The 26,059-nt window shown below is 41.8% G+C and overlaps 1 protein-coding gene across 1 annotated transcript; it reads left to right on the top strand.

Annotated features, from left to right (window-relative positions):
- Positions 1–2,273: 2,273 nt before the first annotated feature.
- On the top strand, positions 2,274–25,335 carry Rwdd1 (RWD domain containing 1). Its single transcript, NM_025614.3, has 7 exons — positions 2,274–2,524; positions 9,753–9,818; positions 12,767–12,897; positions 19,323–19,466; positions 20,100–20,232; positions 20,691–20,753; positions 25,042–25,335. The coding sequence occupies exons 1-7, from the start codon at positions 2,452–2,454 to the stop codon at positions 25,161–25,163; spliced, it is 732 nt and encodes a 243-aa protein (NP_079890.1). The 5' UTR covers positions 2,274–2,451; the 3' UTR covers positions 25,164–25,335.
- The last annotated feature ends 724 nt before the right edge of the window (positions 25,336–26,059 follow it).

Raw genomic sequence — 26,059 nt, 5'->3', positions numbered from 1 at the left:
GTGCAGGGGGGCCTTGATGAACAGAGACAGTCTATGGTTTTAGAGCTTTATTGTAGAAAGGCAGGGAGAAAGGAGAGAAGGTGGAATGAGAGAGAGACTGGCCATGGCCAAGCGGAGAGAAGGGGGAAAAGGAGAGAGAGAGAGAAGAAAGGCTAGAGAGTTAAATGGAGAGAGCGAGGAAGAGAGTGAGGAGAGGAGAGGAGAAAGTAAGAAGAGTGTAAGGGGAGTAAGAGAGTGAGGTGGGGCCAAGCAGCCCCTCTTATGGTATGCTGCTATCTTTACTGTTGCTAGGTAACTGGGGCAGAGTCTAGCCTGAAGGTCAGAAGCTTGGGATGTTGCCTACGTGACTACTAACCATGGTTCTCTTGTGGGGGCTGGTGGGGGCGGGGGGTCAGTAACTTCAACAGGAGCCAGGGTTCCAGGAGACATGAGAGAACTCCTTCTATCCCATGTAGGTGAATTATCACCACTGGGTCCCGGGGTTCAACATAAAGTGTCAACTGGAAACCAGGCTGTCTGTGCATAGCCAAATGTCCCACAAGTCAGTAACATCTTTGTCAAATGTCTTCTTCACCTGTCATTTTTGATATCAGAACTTCATGATGCAAGTTAGTCTAGTCAGAAGTTAAGCTTGATTCTTTCCTTACTAATCAGCATCAAGTCCTGACATTTATATAAAACGTATTGGGAACTTGATCCTTATCTCGACAATCAATGCCTGCCTAAATTAGCATAGGTTTATTTAGCTTATTTTCATAGCCACCAGTCTCTCTTTTCAGATTTTGTCCGATTGAGTGGCCATGGTGGCATTTCTTAAGTTAAGAGTCTGAGTCACTAACACTTCCAGAATTCCTCATAATCTATGCCTCAGCCCCTCAACTAGATCATGGCGAATGCTCCACACTGTCTTCCAACCTGCCAAGTGATCTGTCTCCTTCAGAACTTTAAAGCAGCTGTTCCTAGAAGTCTATTCTGGTAACTAATCATCGGAATTCCTTTGAATAAACAAATATGCAGCTTATATCTGAAATGCTACCTCATCTCAGAAGTTTCCTTTTCTCCCCTTTAAAGTTTAAAAGAAGGCAAAAAGCAACCCTTAATCTATTTAAAACAAGAAACCATAATACTTTTGACATAATGCATTTCCTTTACTGTAAGTAAGGAATACTTGCTAATTAAACACAAAACAAAAAACTCTTTCTGTGTAACTGGAGCACTGTGGCTCACACCTACAATCTCAGCACCACTGAGGCCAGGGTAGGGGTAACACGAGTTCTGGCAATCCTGGCTAGTAAGCAAGATACAAGCAAGCAACAGCAACAATCACCACAAAGCCAAAGCCAAAAAAGCCCATCTATGGAACCTGCATAATACAAGTAAAGCCAGCTTTAATACACAAGGAAGGTAGAGAAATTTGGGGAAACATTTTTAGTATGTTTGGGGTATTCTTCCCGAGGTACATTTCCCCACATTTTGTTTAGGCTAGTACGTGTTCCTTTATTATAAACAAATATAAACCAAGTAACTATTTAGTGTTCATTAAAAAAGAAGACATATTTATCTGTTTTCTTAGTTTTGCCGTTACGGCATTTGACATTTTGGTTGTAGTGATAGACTTGAAGCTGTCAAATCTATCAGCAGAAGTAGAGCTAAATCAAAGGTATTATTTTCCGGTATCTTATTGTAGTTTTGGCAAAGTCAAATCTGTCACTAAGATCCGCCCCTTTATCTGTTCGCTGAAATAACAACTGAACAAGTCTTTAGGTCAATTTTTCCGCCTCACTTATTTCACAACTTTAAAGTGAGGTGCAAGAACCTCTGGTTCGACTTTCAGCCTTCCTCCCGGGTTCCTCCTGGGACAGACCTCTGGACGAACCCCGACCCCAAGTCCCAGCTCGGCTTCCAGGAGTCTGCACAGATCAGGCCATTGAAAGTTCCAAGAAGCCGGGCTGGCTGTCGCCCACAGGCTGCTCTGGGCGACAAACGTGGTTTAGGAACGCGGAAAAGCGGAAGCCCTTGGACCTCCGCGCCCCGCCCTCGGCGCCACTACCACGCCCTGCGCGAGACTCAGACCAGACACATCGAGCGCAGAATGGCGATGCCTCTCTGCCAGGCGTCTCCATCAGAAGCCAGCAAAGCCCAGCAGCGGGCAGTAGCTGTCCTTCCCGAACGCCGGGCGGGCTGCGGTCACCCCCCAGCCAATCCCGAGCCGTCGCAGACAGGCAGCGAATCGGCGGCCGGCATTCCAGGCGCGATGAGTCGAACTCCGACGCGGGGATCGGGCGGCCCGCGGAGCCGGGGCTGTTTCTCAGCAATCCGTGCCAGGCGTGGCTCCAGGCCTTTCCACTCCGACTCTGCGCGTGCGCCCGCCCGGCAGCCGGCGGCCGCGGTGTCCGCTGCAGCCCGCCGCCAGGGAGTCGCGCCGATGCACGGGCAACAACGCGGGCCACGATGACAGATTACGGCGAGGAACAACGCAACGAGTTGGAGGCTCTGGAGTCCATCTACCCCGACTCCTTCACAGGTGACTTTGGCGGCCTCCTGCTCCGGGGCGGAGGCCGGGGCCCCGCGGCCCTTCCTGCCGCTCTCCAGACAGTTTCCAGCACTCGCCTGCTTCCTTCCCCACTGTCCTGAAATCCGAAGGTCCGGGTGGCTCTGCGGAGGCCCTGGAATTGGTCCTGACCGCTTTGGTTTCGCGTAACCTCCGTCATCCGAGATTCACTGAAGCACGCGGGGGGTGGGGGGAACTAGCAGTGCGATGAGTTTCTCCAGAGCCGCTTAATGTCCCCCCTTTACCTCCTATTTTAAGCTCTGGTGAAGTAGCAGCTGTTTTCCCTGCTGAGAAGATTGGGATGCTGGCTTTTGAGAGCAGCACACTCGGGGATGTCTTATTCTCTCTATAAGAGTGATCAGGCATTCTGCAGAATGCCTGATGAACGATGTGGTCGCTGTGGTTCTTAGGTATCTTAGACGTCGTCGAGGTTCTGGAGGCCCAGGGAAGGCAAGTGGCTTGTGCTCTCCCTCCTCCAGCCAGAGGTCCTTAGTTCTTACATCCTGAAGACTTCGGTTAAGGATTCAGCCTCAGCTTAGATGTAGGAAGAGCTGATTGGGTCTAAGGGAAAGCATCCGTCAGGAAATTCATTAGTAGAATCTTTCCTTGTGAGTCTGTTTCCATGGAAAACCTATCTATGGGTCTTCTCAAATTAGGGAAGCACTCAAGGTAAAGTCAGTATGAACGTAGGCTGGGGATTGATGGGATTTACATTCCACAACCCTTCCTCCAAGTGTTGTCAAGTATTACTTAGTGTCTGAATTAAGAACCCAAGGCATATTACTTTAAATCCTAAACCATCCCTTTCATTGCTTAGCTTAGTTTTCTTTCTTGGCTTCACTTTTTGACCAACTTTTTGCAATGGAAGCAAATTTTGTTCTGCTTTGCCAACAGGCAGATGTCTCTCAGCTACTCCTGTGTAGCTCCAGTCGAGTTCATGTTCTCTCGCACCAGCAATACAGCTGTGTTGCGGATGTTAAGGGATGAGTGAAGAGGGGGTTGAGAGTGTCATTACCTGGGTGAGTGTATGTGTGGAGTCTGGCTTCCTTCTCTATCCTTGCTTATATGTCAGTGTCAAACTAAAATAAAGCGCTAGTGTCAGTTGTCCGATATAGTCTGAATTACGATGTTTAGACCTTTCTAGCACGTTAGAAATATAATAGGCATGAACCCTTTGTAGGCAGAAACAAAAATGCATGAGGCATACAGTATTTTTAACTTGTCTTAAATATTAGGTTATCCTTCACTAAGTTCCGCGCATGTGTGTCTTACAATGGCACATTTTTTATGTCTTAAAGCAGTATTGTATTGAATTTTGCTAGGTCCCAGTAGTAGTAGTATATGGAATTCTTGTCAGATGTACAAGTGCATAAGGAGCCTGAGTGAGCCAGGGTAACAAATGACGACTTACGATTATTTTGATGCACTCACCTATTCCATAGCAACCTGCTGAGCCTGCTTGTAATTCCTTTCTGCATCCATACACATTTTTGCAATAAAAACAATCTTGATTAATTGTTCTTAGGGATTTTGTATTGCTCTTGGTATTTTTTTTTTTTTTGAAACCTTTTAGGGAAAAGGTAGGACTTTTTGGTTTTTGGAGACAGGGTTTTTCTGTATAGCCTTGGCTGTCCTGGAACTCACTTTGTAGACCAGGTTGGCCTTGAGCTCAGAAATCCGCCTGCCTCTGCCTCCCAAGTGCTGGGATTAAAGGCATGCGCCACCACCACCCGGCTAGTTTGCAGGTTTTTACTTCATTTTATATCCTACTTAATACTAGATTTGGCAACTGCTCAGTCTGAGGAAGGAATTGGCTCTCCCACCCCACCCCACCCTGTCTTTAATGCATACCCAGTGAACTAGGAGAGAAGCATTTGTTAGGTCCACTGACCTTGTGTGATGTCAAAAAGGTGCACTTGTGGCCCACAGACCTAGCTGAGCCTTAGCATTAGTTGCTGTTCTATTGTTGGTGACCTTGTAGTCTAGTGCTACATTGGTCGCGAACTGTCATCACACCCCAGTTTCTTCTTTTTGCCTGTTCGGTAGCTTGGTTGCACTTTGACCCTCCTAACAACCTGTATAAACAGACTGTCTCAATACCATTCTCCCACCAGTTGTGCATCACTTGACAAGGATCTGGTAAGGTAGTAGAATTTAGTTATTTCCATTGCTCTATTAGAATAGCTGATAGAGGGGAGCTTTTTGGAAGTCAGTGGTTGACCTTTAGTAAATCAAAATCAAGTTCCCTTAATTTTGTCTGCTTTACCAAGATGACATCCTATATGTGCTTCATCTGTCCCCTGAGGAGTAGTCATTGGCACTCCACAGACACGATGATATGGAGGAAGAGGAGAGATCATATTGTGAAAGCAGATGTTCTGGAGAAATCCTTGTGATCTTTTCACGGTGGTGGGAGGCTGCACATGCGGTTTATCCTATCCATAGCAGTGCATTAGAACAAGCAGTGGTGCTTATCATCAGAAGTGGGAATCCACAGTGTGTGGTGGTACATGGCTATCTTCCAGTACTTGGAAGCACGAATCAGGCGAATGGAAAATTCTAGGCCAGTATGGATTATGTGATGAAACTTCATCTTAAAGAACAAAACAAAATTTAGGGGTTAGTAATCTTTGCAAGTATAATTACCTCCCCACAACCTCTTTGGTTTTCTGAGACAGGGTTTCTCTATGTAATCCTGGCTGTCTTGGAACTCAGTGTGTAGACCAGGCTGGCCTCAAACTTCTAGAGATCCTCCTGCCTCTGGCCCCCAAGTGCTGGGATTAAAGGCATGTGCCACCACCCAGATAACACTAGGTTTAAAAAGTAAAGTAAAGGTTTGTTTTTATTGTATATGAAAGTCTCTTGGCAGCACCTAGTTTGGTTATCTTGGTGAAGGAGCAGCAGAAGCAGCACCTGGGATAGATAAATGATTGACGGAAGAGGCGGGGAGCTAGCAGGGTTTTAAAGATTTCCTGGTAATTGTTAGAAGGTATTTCTGTTTTCATCTTGTTTGTAAGGACCTATCCCATGTGTAGAGTTTTCTAGAATTTCTTTTTCTTAGCTGTACACATTTTCCTTTATTTCCTCCTCTTCATAGTAGCAGGTCAGTGTGGTTTCCTTTGCAAGCCTGGATTTCTTCAAATGTTTGATGGGAAGTAATGTAAATGTAAATACTTTATAGCAGTTCGATAAGCATAAGACATTCCTTACTAGAAATAATACTGTTTTAGTTGTTGTTGGTCCTTCTGTTAATTGGGTCTAATTGTTCTTTGTCTTCATTAGATCATACCTTTGATTTTCTGCTGCATGTGGATGTCAGCACACCTTGGAAAGGCCAGGGCGAGTCCTGTTCCTGACTTTGAGGTCCTATGTTGTTGCTGGGTTCTCAGTGACTGGTAGTTCTGCTTTATTTGCTCCACCTTTTCTGTTGTCCAAGATTAGACTATTCAGTCTTCTTGCTGTTACCTCTCTGTGTCCTTTAGGCATATTTATTTACCAAGTATTGATTAGCTACACAGTAAAGGATTCAGTCTATTAGGGAGTAGGCAGTATACATTCAAGGGAAGAGGATATTAGGGAGTAGGCAGTATACATTCAAGGGAAGAGGATATTAGGGAGTAGGCAGTATACATTCAAGGGAAGAGGATATTAGGGAGTAGGCAGTATACATTCAAGGGAAGAGGATATTAGGGAAGTAGGCAGTATACATTCAAGGGAAGAGGATAGCCCAGTTGTTTTGGAAAACTGAGAGATGATGAGTTAAGTGGAACTAGGGAACAGTCTTTCAGAGGGACATGGCACATGTAAAAGCAGGCCTCTCTGAGTGCAAGTGGTGACATTGCTAGATCATCAGCTAAGAGGTGGGATCGAGGCACTGAAAGAATTAACAAGTGAGCAGGAATCAGATGACTGAGGGCCTCCTCAGGGGTTAATACGATCTAATTTGTCAGTAGGTCCTCCATGCACAAACTGTGTACAGTGCTCATAGACACTGTTTTATGTATCAAACCCAGTGTTCTCAGAAGGACTAGGTTTTCTAGTGTTTGGACCATACAGTCTTACCACTTTCTATAAGTGATCTTAACTGATGGGGGACAAATAGAGAACTGCTTTTAGTTTTTGATGTTTGGCTCACCCCCCAATCCCACCCCTTTGACGGTTTTCACATAGCTAGCTAGCTTCCAGTGCCCTGAGAACATCCTTGAATTCTTGACTGTCCTACTTCCATCTTCTAAACGCCACCACACTGGTGCTTAAGTGCTACTAGAAGCATGTAAAGAAGTGATAAAACCTCTGCTAGAAAATGGAGCAGAGATGGGGGTAGGGTGGGCGGGGTAGTGGGGTTACCCTCCACCCCAATATTGGTCCTTTGATTGTATAACATTTGCATTTTATTTGTTACTATCTTCTGTGGCTGCTGCTTTCAATCTCTGGCAATTTTTTCCCTCTCACTTTTTCTCCTTACAAAGCTGCTGTTGTCCTTTGTCTTTTTTCTTTCTAATGATCTCATTAATCTGAGTCGAGTGATTTCCTTAATGGGATAGCTCTAGCTATTACCAAAAGATCCAAATTGGATTCAGGCCTTGTTTGGTTCTTCTGTGTCCTCATTTCTGATTGTCTACTCCTCACCTCTGCAGGTTTCTCTGTATAAAGTACATCATGTCTGATTTCTTCTGTACTCGAAATTTGGCTTAGTGGCACCATATTCACAGCTGCAAACCCAACCCGTCTTAATTTCCTGTTATTCCTGTGGTTTCCTTCCTAGTTCAGAACCTCATTATCCTCACCTGATTGATTGTAGAGGTTGCCTAGTTTCACCCGCCTCCCATTCTGTGCACTGTTGCTAGATTTACTATCTTGTGCAGAGATGAAGTTCTAGCTGCTGGAAATGTTACTGTCTAGAACTACACTGTCAAACATACTGACTCTCACTAGTTCACTCACTCATAGATGCCCATCCAACAGAAAACTTTAATTCTCTAAATGTTTCTTAGCTTCCCAGCCACTGTGCTCTGCCACCAGGGTCTCCTAACACATGTCCCCCTTCTTCCTGCCTACTTGGTAATTCATGGCTTTTAACCTCATTCAAATAATGTCCCTGAAATTTGTCAGCAGGGAATATTTTTCTTTTTCTTTTTAAATGAAGTCCTGTGTGGCTTATACAGCCCTGCCACTTAGAGCTGAAGAATTGTAGGCAGTTTATGTGAAAGCTCCAGGGTTCAGTGCCTGCATCTGTGGCAGCAAGGCGATGATGGTTTAACTGTTTCTAAGATGCACATCATATATTTCAATGAAATGAAAACCTTATAGCTTGGCATCTTTATTAGTGGTATATAAGGTAAATTAATTATGTTTAACCTCTTAAATTTAGCTGACTGTAGTTAAGAGTATAAAACTATGGTTTTGGTATTGAATTTAAAGGATTTTTATTTAACTGCATAGTCCAGAACAAGTACAATGTAGTGCTCAGTATGGCTGTGTTTGTTAGACTAATTAAAAGCCTCCTGGAGTCCTTTTTGTTTGGTATGCTGTTGGGTTAAAGCTTTGATTTCTGTGGTCATGGTATTTACATTTCATGGTATGTTAATGCTAAGGAAGAGGATTGAACCTTATGTAATAAAGACCTAAAATCAGTAAGAAGAGCTTACCTGGGAGCATATAACAAGATTTTAGTGCCTTTTCAGCACGGGTATGCTATCTGAGACACTGATGCACAGTTTGAGTCCAGGGAGTGTGCTTCATCGGTTGGGCAAACTTCTTTTGAGTCAGTGTAGATGTTCATCATGACATTTTAAACCTGAGTCACAATGAAGGCCTGTGTTTTAAAAACATTATTGATAACACATGTCTGAGGTGTCCTGGGCACTTTAAAGCCATGCAGTCTCCCTGGTGACTTGAGTCATCTGAGTTCTTCCAGAGTTCACACAACAGCTGCCAACCTTGAGAGGCCAGTACTTCCCAGGCCTGGCATAAAGCTTAGGCCCTGAGAAAGATTTTGCTGACAGGACCCTGACATAGCTCTCTCTTGTGAGTCTATGCCAGTGCCTGGCAAACACAGAAGTGGATGCTCACAGTCAGCTATTGGATGGAACGTAGGGTCCCTAATGAAGGATCTAGAGAAAGTACCCAAGGAGCTAAAGGGGTCTGCAACCCTATAGGAGGAACAACGATATGAACTAACCAGTACCCCCAGAGCTGTGTCTCTAGTTGCATATGTAGCAAAGGATGGCTTAGTCAGCCATCAGTGGGAGGAGAGGCCCTTGGTCTTGCGAAGATCATATGCCCCAGTACAGGGGAATTCCAGGGCCAGGAAGTGGGTGTGGGTGGGTTGGGGAGCAGGGCGGGGTGGGGGTAATAGGGGGCTTTGGGGATACCATTTGAAAAATGTAAATGAAGAAAATATCAAATTTACAAAAAAAAAAAAAGCGTAGGCCCTGTAGTCACCCCTCCAGCCAGGAGCTTCCTGGTTTATTTATCACTTGGTTTTTAATATTAATCTTCTTCGTTACTTTTTTTCATCTTCATCCATTAGTTTAGTCCATCAAGTCAGTATTTGCTGACTTTGCAGAACCAACAGGGCCCTGGTGTGGGGTTTCTCACAGCATTTTCTATATTCTTGTGTGGGAGTAGATGATCAACAGATGTTATTAGACATGCTCTAAAATGGTCTTGGAGGCTTCCTTATTTATGTAAATGTTACATACAGGTCTTGCTTAGTGAGTGTTCAATAATTCGATGTTCAGAGTCATAGCCGATTTCTTTATAATTGTGTGAAAGGTGGCTCAATCTCTTGGAAAGATTAGATTTGACTTCAAGTCACTTAAAGCTGTAGAAAATAACCCATCAAAACATGAATATCAGTGGGTAGTGGCTGGTGAAAAAAAAAACCCACAGTTTTTGTTTACCACTCTGTTCAGGAGTCTTTTGGAAGGGAAGTCCATATACAGTTAGATTTTGGAATAAAATATAAATGACTTAATATTTAATTAGTTAGAGAGCTATTTACTAAAGGTACATCATTGCAGATTGAGATTACTCTTGATTGAAATAGTGGGTTTATCATTTCAGTGTTCTGTTCGTCTGGGTTGTTTGAAATGAAAATACAGGTGAGGTATGAATTTCTAGTGCTGAGCAGCAATAAATCATGGGACAAGTCTGCCATAGGAGCCCATCAGTAACCGCTATATGTATTTTCTTGCAGTGTTATCAGAAAGCCCGCCAAGCTTCACCATTACTGTGACATCGGAGGCTGGAGAAAATGATGAAAGTAAGATGGAGTAGCTCATGGTTTTCCTAGGCTCCTTCTGCAGTCATTGTTACAGGGCACTGCAAGTGTGGAGGTGCTGTGTTGTGTTTGTAGCCTGTGTTTTCTGTGTGAGTGTGACTCTTAGGGACAGAGGCAGTCCAGGTTCCGCAGGCAGGTGCAGTCAGTATGTGTGGTATTTATAAATAAAGCAGGTAGGTTAACAGTGCAGCAGATGAATGGACGGTAGAGACTTTTGTCCAAAGAATTTGTCAAGTGATTATTACATTTTGATTTCTGCTATGTTTTTGGAAGTGTAAATTATTTACTGACCATTTACTATTATAAACAGACTGAATGTATGTATACCTACCGATCCCGTCCCTCAAAGTAAAACAGCTTTAAAACTAGTAAGTTAAATAAATTTAGTAATAGTATGAAGGTTATCTATTTTTGGTCTAAGTCAGTTAATATAGTAATTTAAAAAGTTATATATAAGCTGACAGTCTCAAGTATGGTTTTCTCAGGTGGCAACACAAGTTCTGTCAGGAGGAATCAATTTTAGAGGTTTCACTTGAAAACGGTTAGTTTCTTAATAATGGGAAGTGAGTTCCATGTTGAGATATTTTAAAATCTCAAAGAAAAGGATGTTAGACACAGTTACTCTTTCTGTATTTTTATAGATAAGTATCTACAAATTTTCCATTAAAGTTCCAAATGAATACTGCTCAAAGCCCCCTGAGCTCCTTTTGACTATGTGAAACCAGTATCTGTGCAGAAAGCACTGCTCCTTGTGGCAGAATTTAACCTTCTTATTAAACTTTGCAGAGAAGATTCTCATATTCTGAACAGTACCTTTATTGGGAGCTAATAGTACTCTTGTAAAAACAGCTGTGTGCAGTTCATCTTTAATTTGAGAAATGTTTTTAACTGTTTGAAACAATGCCTAGATTCTGCTGGTTGTGTCACTATCCTTCATTTGAATGAACTGACTAGTAGAAGAGTGGGTGAAGAGAGTTGATACTTAGTGTCTAGACGTGGCATTATAAATGAATCTTTAAAACCTTGTCTCACTAGTACTTCAGGCAAGTTAAAAATGAAAATATTTTATCTCATCCAATACATTTTCAGTGTTAATGAATAGAAAAATATGCTGTTGTGGGTTTAGATTACTACAGGAGAGCTTTCCCTTTGTGTGTTTCTACTTATGGAATATTATTGTAAGGAAAATATTTCAACACAAGTAAATGATACTTGGAATGTTATAAAAAGCATACTTCTGTCCTAACCAGGAAATGGTGACATACTTAGGAAAGCGAATTGGAATGATGTACTTGTTAGGTTTTAGATTATAGATATGCCTATATATTTTGTTTCTTCTATCTTCCTTTTTTTTTTGTTTTCACTTTTTAAAAGTTTAATGTTATTTTATGTACATGAGTGTTTCTGGGCTTGTATGTAAGTGTACATGCCTGCTTGCTGCAGAAGCTAGAAGAGGGTTTAGATCTAGAGTTATGGATGGTTGTTGTATTAGTCAGGGTTCTCTAGAGTCACAGAACTTAAATAGGTAGTCTCTATATAGTAAGGGAATTTGTTGGTGACTTACAGTCTGTAGTCCAACTCCCAACAATGGTCAGCAGCAGCTGTGAATAGAAGTCCAAGGATCTAGGAGTTACTCAGTCCCACAAGGCCAGCAGTCAAAGGAGACAGAGACAGAGAGACAGAGAGTATCTTCCTTCTTCCAATGTCATTATGTAGGCCTCCAGCAGAAGGTGTAGCCCAGATTGAAGGTGTGTGTCACCACGCCTTTAATCCCAGATGACCTTGACCTCCCTGTCTTCTGGAATTCATAACCACCATGCCTCAAGATCTCTGGTCCCAAGATCCAGGTCAGAAACTTATATCTCCCAGCTCCAGATTAGGATCACTGGTGAGCCTTCCAATTCTGAATTGTAGTACATTCCAGATATAGTCAAGTTGACAACCAGGAATAGCCACTACAGTTGTAAACCACCATGTGGGTGCTAGGAAATTAACCTAGATCCTCTGGAAGAGCAGCTGGAGCTTTTAACTGCTGAGTCATCTCTACAGCCCCTGGTGTATGTGTGATTGTATCTAGACATGTGTAGAGATCAGAGGACAATCTTCGGTGTTGGTCTTTGCTTTGCATGGTCTACAAACATTTCCCTGTGTCTGCCTCCTGTCTTGTCACTAGAATTCCATGTGTGCTATATATGTATATTTTACCCAGCTTTTATGTGGCAAGTGTTTTATCCATGGATTATATTTCCTGCCTTTCATTCTTACTTTGAATTGGTAAATAATTATAGGCATGATATAGTGCTCTGATTTGGTAAGTTTACATGTAGTAAAGTGATTCAGTTACATGCACAGATAGCATTGTGGCTAGCAATATGTTTCTATAATGAATACCTGGTATTGCTTAGTAGAAGCAGTAAGGTCTTTTTTAAAGCTTATGCTTTTCAGCAGGTGTGGTAATACAAGCTTATAGTCCCAGCATTTAACCTCTGAAAACTGCCAGTGCGAAAACATGCCACTTAGCCACTCAGTTAGCAACATCCTCCTGGCATTGTGTATACTTGAATATTAATTCCAGGCTCTAGCTAAATCATCGGTAGTCAGGAACTTCTGCTAGTAAAGCCTGTATATGAGACTATGGCAGTAATTTTGTTAATACTATTTTGAAGTAGGTTTTTGTTTATTTAGTCATGATGCTTAAAAAATGTTTTTTGTCTGTCCTCTGAAATATACTATGTGGCAAGTGTGTTTCATGGGCAAGAAAGAGTTTCTGCCATTCTCTTGATTTCTTCAACTCATCTTGTTGAGGTTGTTCCTTATATTAGTAATTATTTTGTGTTTCTTTTCACTGATATTTCAAATTATTGACTCAATAGAAACACTGATTTTTATACTATTAATATGTTCATATTAAATTTTATCTTGTGTCTTAGCTGTCCAGACTACTCTCAAGTTTACATACAGTGAAAAGTACCCTGATGAGACTCCACTTTATGAAATATTCTCCCAGGAAAATCTAGAAGACAATGATGTCTCAGACATTTTAAAATTACTGGCATTGCAGGTAAGGAAATCATTTTTCTTTATAGTAGCATATTTTATTTGCCTTTATTAAATTATGACTGGAAAAGATTTTTTTATTTTTTATTAGATATTTTCTTTATTTGCATTTCAAATATTATACCCTTTCTTGGTTTCCCCTCCAAAAGCCCCCTATCCCCTCCCCCTGCCCATGCTCACCAACCCACCCACTCCCGATTCCTGGCCCTGGCATTCCTCTACACTGGGGCATAGAGCCTTCACTGGACCAACGACCTCTCCTCCCATTGATGACTGACAAGGCCATCTTCTGCTACATATGCAGCTAGAGCCATGAGTCCCTCCATGTGCACTCTTTGGTTGGTAGTTTAGTCCTAGGGACTTCTGGGGGTTCATATTGTTCCTCCTATGGGGTTGGAAACCCCTTCAGCTCCTTGGGTCCTTTCTCTAGTTCCTCCATTGGAGACCCTGTGCTCAGTCCAATGGTTGGCTGAGAGCATCCACCTCTGCATTTGTCAGAGGAGAGCCTCTCAGGAGACAGCTATATCAGGCTCCTGTCAGCAAGCACTTGTTGGCATCCACAATAGTGTCTGGGTTTGGTGATTGTATATGTGATGGATCCCTGCTCTGAACTTTGTCTCTGTAACTCCTTCCATGGGTATATTGTTCCCCCTTCTAAGGACTGAAGTATCCACACTTAGGTCTTCCTTCTTCTTGAGCTTCATGTGGTCTGTGAATTGTATTTGGGTATTCTGAGATTCTGAACTTCTATCTACTTATGAGTGAGTGCACACCATGTGTGTTCTTTTGCAATTGGGTTACCTCACTCAGGATGATGTTTTCTAGTTCCGTCCATTTGCCTAAGAATTTGAGTAGTACTCCATTGTGTAAATATATCACATTTTCTGTATCCATTCCTCTGTTGAGGGACATCTAGGTTCTTTCCAGCTTCTGGCTATTACAAATAAGGCTTCAATAAACATAGTGGAGCAGGTGTCCTTATTACATGTTGGAGCATCTTCTGGATATATGTCCAGGACAGGTATTGCTGGGACCTCAGGTAGTACTATGTCCAATTTTCTGAGGAACTGCCAAACTGATTTCCAGAGTGGTTGTACCAGCTTGCAATTCCACCAGCAATGGAGGAGTGTTCCTCTTTCTCCACATCCTCACTCAGCATTGCCTGAGTTTTTGATCTTAGCCATTCTGACTGGTGTGAGGTGGAATCTCAGGGCTGTTTTGATTTGCATTTCCCTGTTGACTAAGGATGCTGAACATAGCTGGGCAGTGGTGGCACACGCCTTTAATCCCAGCACTTGGGAGGCAGAGACAGGCCATTTCTGAGTTTGAGGCCAGCCTGGTCTACAGAGTGAGTTCCAGGACAGCCAGGGCTACACAGAGAAACCCTGTCTCAAAATCAAACAAACAGACAGACAAACAAACAAACAAACAAACAAAAGGTTAGAAAAACAAAAGATGCTGAACATTTCTTTAGGTGCCTCTCAGCCATTCAGGTTTCCTCAGTTGGGAATTTTTTGTTTGGCTCTGTACCCCATCTTTTAGTAGGGTTATTAGTTTTGCTGCTGTCTAACTTCCTGAGTTCTTTGTGTATATTGTATAGAGTTGGTAAAGATAGATCGTATCCCAATCTGTTGGTGGCCTTTTTGTCCTATTGACAGTGTCCTTTGCCTTACAGAAGCTTTGCAATTTTATGAGGTCCCATTTGTCAATTCTTGAGCCTGAGCCATTGGTGTTCTGTTCAGGAAAATTTCCCCTGTGCCCATGTGCTCGAGGCTCTTCCCCACTGTTTTTTCTATTACTTTCAGTGTCTCTGGTTTTATGTGGAGATCCTTGATCCACTTGGACTTGAGCTTTGTACAAGGAGATAATGGACCAATCTGCATTCTTCTACATGCTAACTGCCCGTTGAACCAGCACCATTTGTTGAAAATGCTGTTCTTTTTCCACTGGGTGGTTTTAGCTCCTTTGTCAAAGATCAAGTGACCATAGGTGTGTGGGTTCATTTCTGGGTCTTCAATTCTATTCCACTGATCTTCCTGCCTGTCACTGTACCATACAGTTTTTATCACAATTGCTCTGTAGTACAGCTTGAGGTCAGGCATGGTGATTCTAACAGAAGTTCTTTTATTGTGGAGAATTGTTTTGATATCCAAGGTTTGTTATTCCAGATAAAATTGTTCTTTCTAACTCTATGAAAAATTGAGTTGGAATTTTGATGGGGATTCCATTGATTCTGTAGATTGCTTTTGGCAAGATGGCCATTTTTACTACATTAATACTGCCTATCCATGAGTATGGGGGTTCTTTCCATCTTCTGAGATCTTCTTCAGTTTCTTTCTTAAGAGACTTGACGTTTTTGTCATATTGATCTTTCACTTCCTTAGTTAGAATCACAGCAAGGTATTTTATATTATTTGTGACTATTGTGAAGGGTGTTGTTTCCTTAATTTCTTTCTCAGACTATTTATCTTTTGAGTAGAGGCAGGCCTCTGATTTGTTTGAGTTAATTTTATATCCAGCTACTTTGCTGAAGTTGTTTATAAGGTTTAGGTGTTCTCTGGTGGAATTTTTGGGGTCACTTAAGTATACTATCATATCATCTGCAAATAGTGATATTTTGATTTCTTCCTTTCCAATTTGTATCCCTTTGACCTCTTTTTGTTGTCTAATTGTTCTGGTTAGGACTTCAAGTACTATATTGAATAGGTAGGGAGAGAGTGGGCAGCCTTGTCTAGTCCCTGATTTTAGTGAGATTGCTTCCAGTTTCTCTCCATTTAGTTTGATGTTGGCTACTGGTTTGCTGTATATTGCTTTTACTATGTTTATGTATGTGCCTTGAATTCCTGATCTTTCCAAGACTTTTATCATGAAGGGTTGTTGGAGTTTCTCAGCATCTAATGAAATGATCATGTGGTTGTTTTCTTTGAGTTTTTTTATGTAGTAGATTACGTAGATGGATTTCCATATATTGAACCATCCCTACATCCCTGGGATGAAGCCTACATGATCTGATGGATGATCGTTTTAATGTGTTCTTTTATTTGGTTTGGGAAAATTTTACTGAGTATTTTTGGAGTAATATTCTTAAGGGAAATTTGGTCTGAAGTTTTCTTTCTTTGTTGGGTCTTTGTGTGGTTTAGGTATCAAAATAATTGGGGCTTCATAGAATGAATTGGGTAGAATACCTTCTGTTTCTATTTTGTGGAATAGTTTGAGTAGTATTGGAATTAGGTCTTCTTTGAAGGTTTGATAGAACTCTGTATTAAACCCATCAGGTCCTGGGCTTTTTTTTTTTTTTTTTTTTTTTTTGGGAGACTATTAATGACTGTTTCTATTTCTTTAGAGGATATGGGACTGTTTAGATTGTTAATCTTATCCTGATTTAACTTTGGTACCTGGTCTCTGTTTAGGAAATTGTCCATTTCATCCAGGTTTTGCAGTTTTGTTGAGTATAGGCTTTTTTATTAGGATCTGATGATTTTTTGGATTTCTTCAGATTCTGTTGTTATGTCTCCCTTTTCATTTCTGATTTTGTTAATTAGGATACTGTCCCTGTGCCCTCTAGTTAATCTGGCTAAGGGTTTGTCTATCTTGTTGATTTTTCTCAAAGAACCAGCTTCTGGTTTGGTTGATTCTTTGTATAGTTTTTTGTTTGTTTGTTTCTATTTGGTTGATTTCAGCCCTGAGTTTGTTTATTTCCTGCTGTCTATTCTTCTGGGGTGAATTTGCTTCCTTTTGTTCGAGAGCTTTTAGGTGTGCTGTCAAGCTGTTAGTGTATTCTCTCTCCAGATTCTTTTTGGTAGCACTCAGAGCTATGAGTTAAGCTATGAGTTAAGAGGAATCTTAGGACTGCTTTCATTGTGTCCCATAAGTTTGAATATGTTGTGGCTTCATTTTTATTAAAGTCTAAAATTTCTTTCTTTATTTCTTCCTTGACCAAGTTATCATGGAGTAGAGTGTTGTTCAGCTTCCATGTGTATGTGAGCTTTCTATTGTTATATGTTCTTATTGAAGATCAGCCTTAGTCCGAGGTGATCTGATAGGATGCATGGGATTATTTCAGTCTTGTAGTATTTTTTGAGGCCTGTTTTGTGACCAATTATATGGTCAGTTTTGGAGAAGGTACCATGAGGTACTTGTTTTAAGATAAAATGTTCTATAGATTTCAGTTAAATCCATTTGGTTCATAACTTCTGTTCGTGTCGCTGCTTATTTTCTGTTTCCAAGATCTGTCCATTGCTGAGAGTGGGGTGTTGAAGTCTCCTACTATGATTGTTTGAGGTGCAATGTGTGCTTTGAGCTTTAGTAAAGTTTCTTTTATGAATGTTCCTTTCCTTCATCTGTTTGGTTGTGTTTTCCCGTAATTCTTTAAGGGATTTTTGTGTTTCCTCTTTAAGGGCTTCTACCTCTTTACCTGTGTTCTCCTATATTTTTTAAGGGAATTATTTATGTCCTTCTTAATATCTTCTATCAGCATCATGAGTTGTGATTTTAAATAGACATTTTGCTTTCCCAATGTGTTGGGATATCCAGAACTTGCAGAGGTGGGAAACTGGGTTCTGATGATGCCAAGTATCCTTGACTTCTGTTGGTAAGATCCTTGTGTTTGCCGTTCGCCATCTGGTTATCTTTGGCGTTCGATGATCTCTGGCTGAGCTTGCCCCTCCTGTGGGTCTGTAAGCCTGTGTCAGCGTACAGCTCTCTCCTGGAGGAACTTGTGCACAGAGGCCTTTGGAACAGCTCAGGCTTTGGGTTCAGATGGGGACAGGAAGGATCCTGTCCCAACTGGACCACTGTTCCTGTGTTCCATGTGCTCCTGGCTGGTCCAGCTCCAGACAGTAGTTGGAGAGCAAGTGGAAATCTCACCTCTTAGTCCGGGAGTATGACCAGAGAAGACCAGCTCTCTCCTAGCGGGACCCACGTACAGTGGGCTGTGGAACAGCCTCAGCTCCAGGGTGCAGATGGTGGACAGGGAGAAGATGTTTTTAAATACATGTAAATAGTACATTGACCAATCAGAATTCATGATACATAACCACAAAGGATCTTTTTTAAAAAAGACAAAATTTTTATTGTTTAAGAATTTCATACATGTATATAATGTTCCTCCCAAGATTCCCCCTCAGCGTAGCCTGTTATTTCTTTTTTATTGTCTTAAAGATTTATTTCCTGGGCACGGCGGCACGTAGCTTTAATACCAGATCTCAGGAGGCAGAGGATCTCTGAGTTTGAGGCCATTCTGGTCTGCAGAGCAAGTTCCAGGACATCCAGAAGTACACAGAGAATCTCTGTCTTAAAAACAAACAAACAGAAAAAGATTTGTATTATTTTTAATTATGCATATATATGTGTATGTCTCTAGGTTGGTATACTCATATGAGTGCAGGTCCTCAGAGGTATCAGGTCCTATTGGAGCTATGGTTACTGTTAGTTGTGACTGTCGGATAAAGGAGCTGGGAACTGTACTTTAGATTTCTGAAAGAGCAGTTTGTTTTCTTAACCCCACTCAGCTCTCTCTCCAGCTCTTGCTTTAAATAGCTCACTAAGACCAATTAGTCCTACCAATATGCAGTTGGCTAGCGGCCATTTACTGGATCACAGGTAAGCCACTGTTGGCCATACCCCAAAGAAAAATGACTTACTCTTATAGAAGCTATTAACTGCTCAGAGCTCCTCAGCTAAGGGTGGAGCCACATGCTCTCTCTCATCAATGCTGGAATTTTGGAAAGTTTGGTCTAGTGCAGGTTTTGTGTAGGCCTCAACAGCTCTCATGAGATCATAAGTATAATGGCTATATCATGTCTAGAAGATGTAGAACACCTCCCTATTGTCTGGATCTTATAGTCTTCAATGATGCTCTCTGAACTTGGGGACAGAATGGGCTGATAGATGTGTCCCACTTAGGGATGAGGAGACAACAGTTATTTATTCTCACACTCTGGGCTGTTATGATTCTCTCCATGGTTGGATATGCTTTGGGGTATTGAAGTCATCCACTCTGTTGTGCTGGGATTCGTCTGTGATGTTATGTGTATGTCCTCTGGAAGTTCTCTTAATTATTAAAAAGTGACCCTTCTTTATCTTCCTCACTAGTTTTTGCTTGAAGTCTATATTGTCTGATTTTTTTCCCTAGGTCTGTGTCCTAGTCAATAAAGACAAGGGCACATGTAGCCCAGGGTGGCCTTGAACTCTGTGTGTAGTCAAAAGTTTCTGATTCCTTTGCCTCCCTCTCACAGATGCTGGGATTTACTACTACTGTTTCTGCTCTACACTCAAATTAAGTGTCCACTTAGCCAACTGTATGGGATAACTGAATGAGGAATCAGGGTATAAACGTGGGATTTAGTTGTTAGAATAACTTTGTCTCTTTAGGCAGTTTATAGTTTCCTGAGTAGTGTGTTTCTATCCACCTCTGTTTGCTTCCCACAGGCCGAGGAGAATCTCGGCATGGTGATGATCTTCACCCTCGTGACAGCTGTTCAAGAAAAGTTAAATGAAATAGTTGATCAGATCAAAACAAGAAGAGAGGAAGAAAAGAAGCAGAAAGAAAAGGAAGCAGAAGAAGCAGAGAAGGTATACTTGAACCTTGTTTTCCTGTTCTCACATCTCTCTATAGGCTAGTTGATATTTAGCTTTGATTTCTTTTTTTTTTTTTCCTGACAGTGTTAGTAACTTGCTTTTGGAAATCACAATAGTGAGACTAAAAGGTAACTTTTCCTAGGAGTGACATTGTGGTTGAGGATATGTTGTGAGTGACAGATGACAGGTGGATAAAGCACATTTGTGTAATAAATGTAAGTGCTTCCCAACACAGGGTCTGACTGAGAACTGTCACGTCTGTCACAGTGATATAGACAGGGCCAACTCCAAACTCTGAAGTAAAAAAGTGCTGTTAGTGTTGTAAGTATGATGTGTATTGAAAACACACTAAAGCCAAACACTTTGTTAATAATAAATAGCTATGGCAAGGACAATAAGTATATTGCACATTATCTTTATTTTTTTAAGTTTTGCAAGAAGAATATTTTTAAAATTTGACTTTTCCAGAGCAAGATGCTGACATTAAATAGAGAGCTAGCCCAGGCAGACATGAGTGGTATCTGTCCGTGAACTGTGTGGCTGTGGGTATCTAGAAGACACTCATTTGGCTTTATTTGTTAAATTACTGCCTCATTGACGTGACACCTGTGTCTTTCATTTTCTAAGAAACTGTTCCATGGCACCCCTGTTACGATTGAGAATTTCTTGAGTTGGAAGGCCAAATTTGATGCAGAACTCCTGGAAATTAAAAAGAAACGAATGAAAGAAGAGGAGCAAGCAGGGAAAAATAAACTAAGTGGTGTGTATGGTGCCCCCTGCCTGGCCTGGTCAGTCCTCCCACCCCATAGCCCACACCATCTCCCAACAGCAGAGATGACTGGGATAGATTTCCACAGCAATCATACATACACTCTTCACACACAGTTCATAGCTGCTGTGTATGCTATAGCTTTGTTTTGTATTTGATGAGTCTGGACTTATAGTCTAGATCCTTTGACAAGAATATTGAGCACCAAAGCCTTCAGAGTGATAGAATCAAACCCATAATTTTTCAGACCTAGGGAACCTAGGCTTTTCATGTTTTCTGAGTCTGAATACGTGTCTTGCATTCTATGCTATTGCACAATTCATAAATTTATTGAAATTCCCAGAAACACTGGTGTTCAGATTTGTCTTCTTGGGTCTTACCCCATTAAGTGATTATACGGGATGAAACAATGCTATGCCATTTGAATTAAATATATTTATTTCTTTTAGGGAAACAGTTATTTGAAACAGATCACAATCTTGACACATCTGATATCCAGTTCCTGGAGGATGGTAAGATACTGTTAAACTTCCTTGTGGATGTACTATCTGTGAAAAGCAGAGTACTGTTTTTTTTTGTTTTCTTTTGTTTTTTATTTTTTTTATTTTAGTACACTGCTATTTACTTATTTATTTTTAATTACATTTCAGATGTAATCCCCTTTCCTGGTTTCCCCTCTGTAAAACCCTTATTCCCCTCCCCCCCTTACCCTGCTTCTATGAGGGTGCTCCCCCACCCACTCCCACCTCACTACCCTAGCATTTCTCCACACTGGGGCTTCGAGCTTTGACAGGACTAAGGGCCTCCTCTCCCATTGTTGCCAGATACAGCCCCTACAACTCCCTCAGTCCTTCTCTTAACTCCACCATTGGGTGCTTAGTCCAGTGGTTGGCTGTGAGCATCTGCATCTGTATTGGTTAGGATCTGGCAGAGCCTCTTAGGAGACACCTGTATCAGGCTCCTGTCAGCAAGCATTTCTTGGCATCCGCAATAGTGTCTTGGTTTTGGTGACTTTCTTTTCTGATGGGATGGATCCCCAGGTGGGGCAGTCTCTGGATGGCCTTTCCTTTCAGACTCTGCTATACTCTGAGTCCCTGTATTTCCTTTAGACAGGAGCAATTCTGGGTTAAAGTTTTGGAGATGGGTAGGTCTCCCCATCCCTCAACCAGGGGTCCGTGACTCTGGATATGGTCTTTATAGGTTCTTCCTCCTCTTTGTGGGGTATTTCAGCTAATGTCATCCCCATGGGGTCCTGGGAGGCTCTTGCTTTGCTGGCATCTGGGTCTTTCTGTTTACTACCTCCAGTTCACCGTGCCCCATTGCTACAGGCTTCTGTTCAAATTCCTGACCCTCTGTACACCTCCTCCCATACCCGATTCTTACCCTCTTTTTCCTTTCCCCCTCTTCTCTTCCTCCCAAATCCCTCCTACCCTTTATTCCCTTGATTATTTTGTTCCCCCCTCTAAGAAGCGCTGAAACATTCACACTTTGGGCTTCCTTCTTGAGCTTCATATGGTCTCTGAACTGTATTTTGGGTATTCCGAGCTTTTGGGCTAATATCCACTTATCAGTGAGTGCATACCATATGCTTTCTTTTTGTGACTGGGTTACCTCACTCAGGATATTTTCAAGTTCCATCCATTTGCCTGCAAATTTCATGAAGTCATTGTTTTAAATAGTATTCCATTGTGTAAATGTACCACATTTTCTGTATCCATTCCTCTGTTGAAGGACATCTGGGTTCTTTCCACCTTCTGGCTATTATAAATAAAGCTGCTATGAACATAGTGGAGCAGGTGTCCTTATTACATGTTGGAGCATCTTATGGGTTTATGCCCAAGAGTGGTATTGCTGGATCTTCCGGTAGAACTATGTCCAATTTTCTGAAGAACCTCCAAACTGATTTTCACAGTGGTTTTACCAGCTTGCATTCCCACCAGCAATGGAAGAGTGTTCCTCTTTCTTCACATCCTCGCCAGCATCTACTGTCACCTGAGTTTTTGATCTTGGCCATTTTGACTGGTATGAGGTGGAATCATTTTGATTTTCATTTCCCTGATAATTAAAGATGTTGAACATTTTTTAGGTGCTTCTCAGCCATTCGGTATTCCTCAGGTTGAGAATTCTCTACTTAGCTCTGTTCCCCATTTTTAATAGGGTTATTTGGGTTCTCTGGAGTCTTAACTTCTAGAGTTCTTTGTGTATATTGGATATTAACCCCTTGTTGGATGTAGGGTTGTTAAGATAGATCTTTTCCCAATCTGTTGGTTGCTGTTTTGTCCTGTTGACAGTGTCCTTTGCCTTGTAGAAGCTTTGCAATTTTATGAGGTCCCATTTGTCAATTCTTGACCTTAGAGCCTGAGCCATTGGTGTTCTGTTCAGGAAATTTTCCCCTGTGCCCATGTGTTCGAGGCTTTTCCCTACTTTCTCTTCTATTAGTTTTAGTGTATCTGGTTTTATGTGGAGGTCCTTGATCCACTTGGACGTGAGCTTTGTACAGAGAGATAAGAATGGACCAATTTGCATTCTTCTACATGCTGACTGTTAAAAACAAAATTTTGAAGGTTTAACAGTTGATCAATTTATACACTCAATCTAAATGTTAAATTGTATAGCAATGCATGTTTTAAAGTTTTCAAGTGACTTAAGTACCTCAAGGGTGGCAGGTATAGTATATAAGCCTTTCTCAGCTAGAAACTGGTACAGCATGGCTCAGATGACCATTTTCCTCAAAAGTCTGTATCACAGATGTGGGAGAACTGAATCTGTTCATTCTGGGTTTATAGAAGCCTCAGATGTGGAACTTCTAGCATCCCCTACTAAGCACCTGGACCTCCTCCTACTGTGTAGTTGCTGGAGTTTCTTGTCCTTAGGTTTGCCTTTACCCCTGCTTCCTGCACTTTTTGCATTTACCATGCCCACTCACAGATGCTTATGTGCTGGCCTTCCTTCTCACTTTGCACACAGCAAAGAGCTGCATGGGCCACTTCCTATCTCCTGGAGCTGATGGCCTGCTTGTGTTTACATTGGCCCCATGCTCATCACAGCTGGTCAAAGTAGCACTTTGTTCAGGTTGTACACCTCATTACCCTCTTATATCTACCCTGTCCTTTGGAGTTCACTAGGCCCTGGATTAGGTACTGCTGATGTGGCCCACTGCTACATCATTCTTATCTTTGCAGGGGCCTTTACTGGCACTTGCCCCCTTCTTTTCTTCTTGGTGATAAGAATGGAACCTGGGGCCTTGTGTATGCACATAAAATGCTCTGTCATTGAGCTACACTGCTAGCCCTCAATATGTTTTTTCCCCTCAAATACATTATTACCTTATCTAGCAAATAGGTCAAGATTCTTAATTTTATGATCTTAAAAATAAAACTCAAAGCTGAGCATGTTGGCTCATCACTTGTGTGATCTATGCACTTGGAGACTGAGCAAAATTGCCTGAGTTTGAGGCTAATCTGTTCTACTCTGTGAGTAGTAGGCCTGTCTGGGTTATAGAGTGAGACTGTCTCAGACAAGCTAAAACCAAACAAATGAGAAATTCCCTAGGATCTTCTCTTCTGCATTGCTGAGGACTCTCAGCTCCCTCAGTCATCTCATTCCCTTGTGCTTTAGAAACTTCATTATCGTTACGTGTCCCCCCTGCCCTCCCTTGTTAAGCTGGAGTTATAGCTCTGAGCCACCATGTGGGTGCTGGGAATTGAATCTGAGTCTCTAGAAGAGCAGCCAGCCCTTCTACCATCTCTCCAGCCCATGAATCACTTGGTTTCTTGGAGCCTTGAATCTTCTATAGTTAACTTCTCTGCTTCTGAAAATGAGAACCTTATATTTAACCATAAAACCTTAGAATTCTTTGATAGGGGAAAGACTACATAGTTCCATTTCGATCTGCCCTTACCTGTGTTACTTCCAGGTATTTTTCTCAAGATTCTTGTCTTCTAATTGGAAATACCAAGCTCTTATCATTTTGTACGTTTTATATACTTTTAGAATCGCTTGTCCTGATCCTTGTGCTCTGTTGGATTCAAATGTTCCCTGAAGAGGCTTGAGAAGCTTTCACTGCTCTTGACTCGGTTACTCTGTGGCCTGGACTCAGTGCTCTGAGCCTAGCCTTTAATGGCTGAGCCATCTCTCCAGCCCTATATCTTGTTTATATAGACTATAGTTTACATAGGCTCTCTATATTCTCATTGGATTGAATACCAGTAACCTAGATTCTTAAGAGGGAAGGAAGATAACCTTTGCACAGATGGAGTAGTACTGTGGTATCCTGCTATAGCGACTTCAGGCCATCTGCAAAGTAGGTTTGTTGAGGCAGAGCCTGGCCATTGCTTCTCATAGGGCTTAGACATTTAGAGCCTTTTCCATCTGTTGTATGTAAAGGGAACTAGGCTAGTCCCATCTGACAGTCAATTAAGTAAGAAATTACAGATCAGCTTTGATGATATGCATATCTGCTGCTTCTTGGTAAGCTGAGCTGTGGGGCTGGACTCAGTGATTGTCCACCAGTGAGTCCTCGTTTTCAACTATAGCTTGCTACATTTACATTAAGTAGTCTATGAGCCTACTTTAAAATAGCAAGATTCTAGGCTATGACTGTGAAGATTGGAGTTGCTCTTCTATTGTCAGTCTCTGCTGATCAACTTCAGAACAATTTGCACTGGTAGCCTGAGAGTCATCCCTACCCCCAACCTCCAGTTCCCTGAGCGCGCGCACACACACTCGCACACACACACACACACACACACACACACGTTTTTTCTGGATTATAAGATGAGGCTGTTTTACTCTTCACAGCTGGGAACAATGTGGAGGTGGATGAGTCATTGTTCCAAGAAATGGACGATTTGGAGCTAGAAGATGGTGAAGATGATCCTGACTACAATCCTGTTGCCCCAGGGAGTGACTCCTCAGACTGATGGACTGTCCCAGTCTCCAGAGAGGCGTGACCGCCACAGCATCTGTGGCTATGCTAGAGGGTTTGGATCTTCCTTTTGTTTTTTTCTAAGAAAAAACATATTTTTCAGGAGAATATTCTTCTGATAACTTTCATCATTGAACTTAATAAACTGCCCATAAAATTTCAAATATAAAGTGTTTACTTCCTCTTATTGATGAACAGTTTAGATGTTTTATGACTTAGTGTTGCAGAGAGCCCCCACCTGTATCACTGATGTAGGCTGCTGCTATGGATGCTTGATTTTACAAATAAGGAATGGGCGTGACTTGGAATTTCTATGCTGGGGTCAGTGGTTACTTTGGATTCCAAATGTCTTACGAGAAGAATGAGTGACAGTAACCAACCTGGACTCCTAGTGCCTGGCACAATAATTTTGAGTTTTAACCAAATTAGAAGTTCAACTATTATGTTTGGAGGAATAAAATAGACTTTATTATAGTGGTGGCAGTATTTGAATCCAAATTTGATGGTTTTGAGGTATGCATTCCTGGGCCTTTTGTGGGTTAGAGCCAGGAGCAGTAGATCCCAACCTGATTTTAAAACAGCTCAGTCTCATTACAGCAGTTCTAGAACTGTTCTAACATGTATTTCTGCCTGAGTCCCTGGCCTGTTGGTTTGTCTTACCTGGGTTAGTGTTTTTCTGGCCATTTAACCAGTTCAAAGACTCTCTTGGGACTGTTTATTATTGGAAGAGAAATATATCTAGATATTCGCATATGGAATGCCCTCTTCATAGTACATTAAGATGGTTGGTTGTGGGTATCAGGTAGGTGAGCCAGGCTTCCTGCTAGCTACCCAGTCTACAGTTTAGAAGGTTGACTTGCCTCTGGTTTATATCACTTGTACTGTTCCAAG

This window comes from Mus musculus, chromosome 10, assembly GCF_000001635.26.
Source record: "Mus musculus strain C57BL/6J chromosome 10, GRCm38.p6 C57BL/6J".
In the NCBI taxonomy this organism is placed as follows: domain Eukaryota; kingdom Metazoa; phylum Chordata; class Mammalia; order Rodentia; family Muridae; genus Mus; species Mus musculus.
This window is presented reverse-complemented; position numbering and strand designations above follow the sequence as displayed.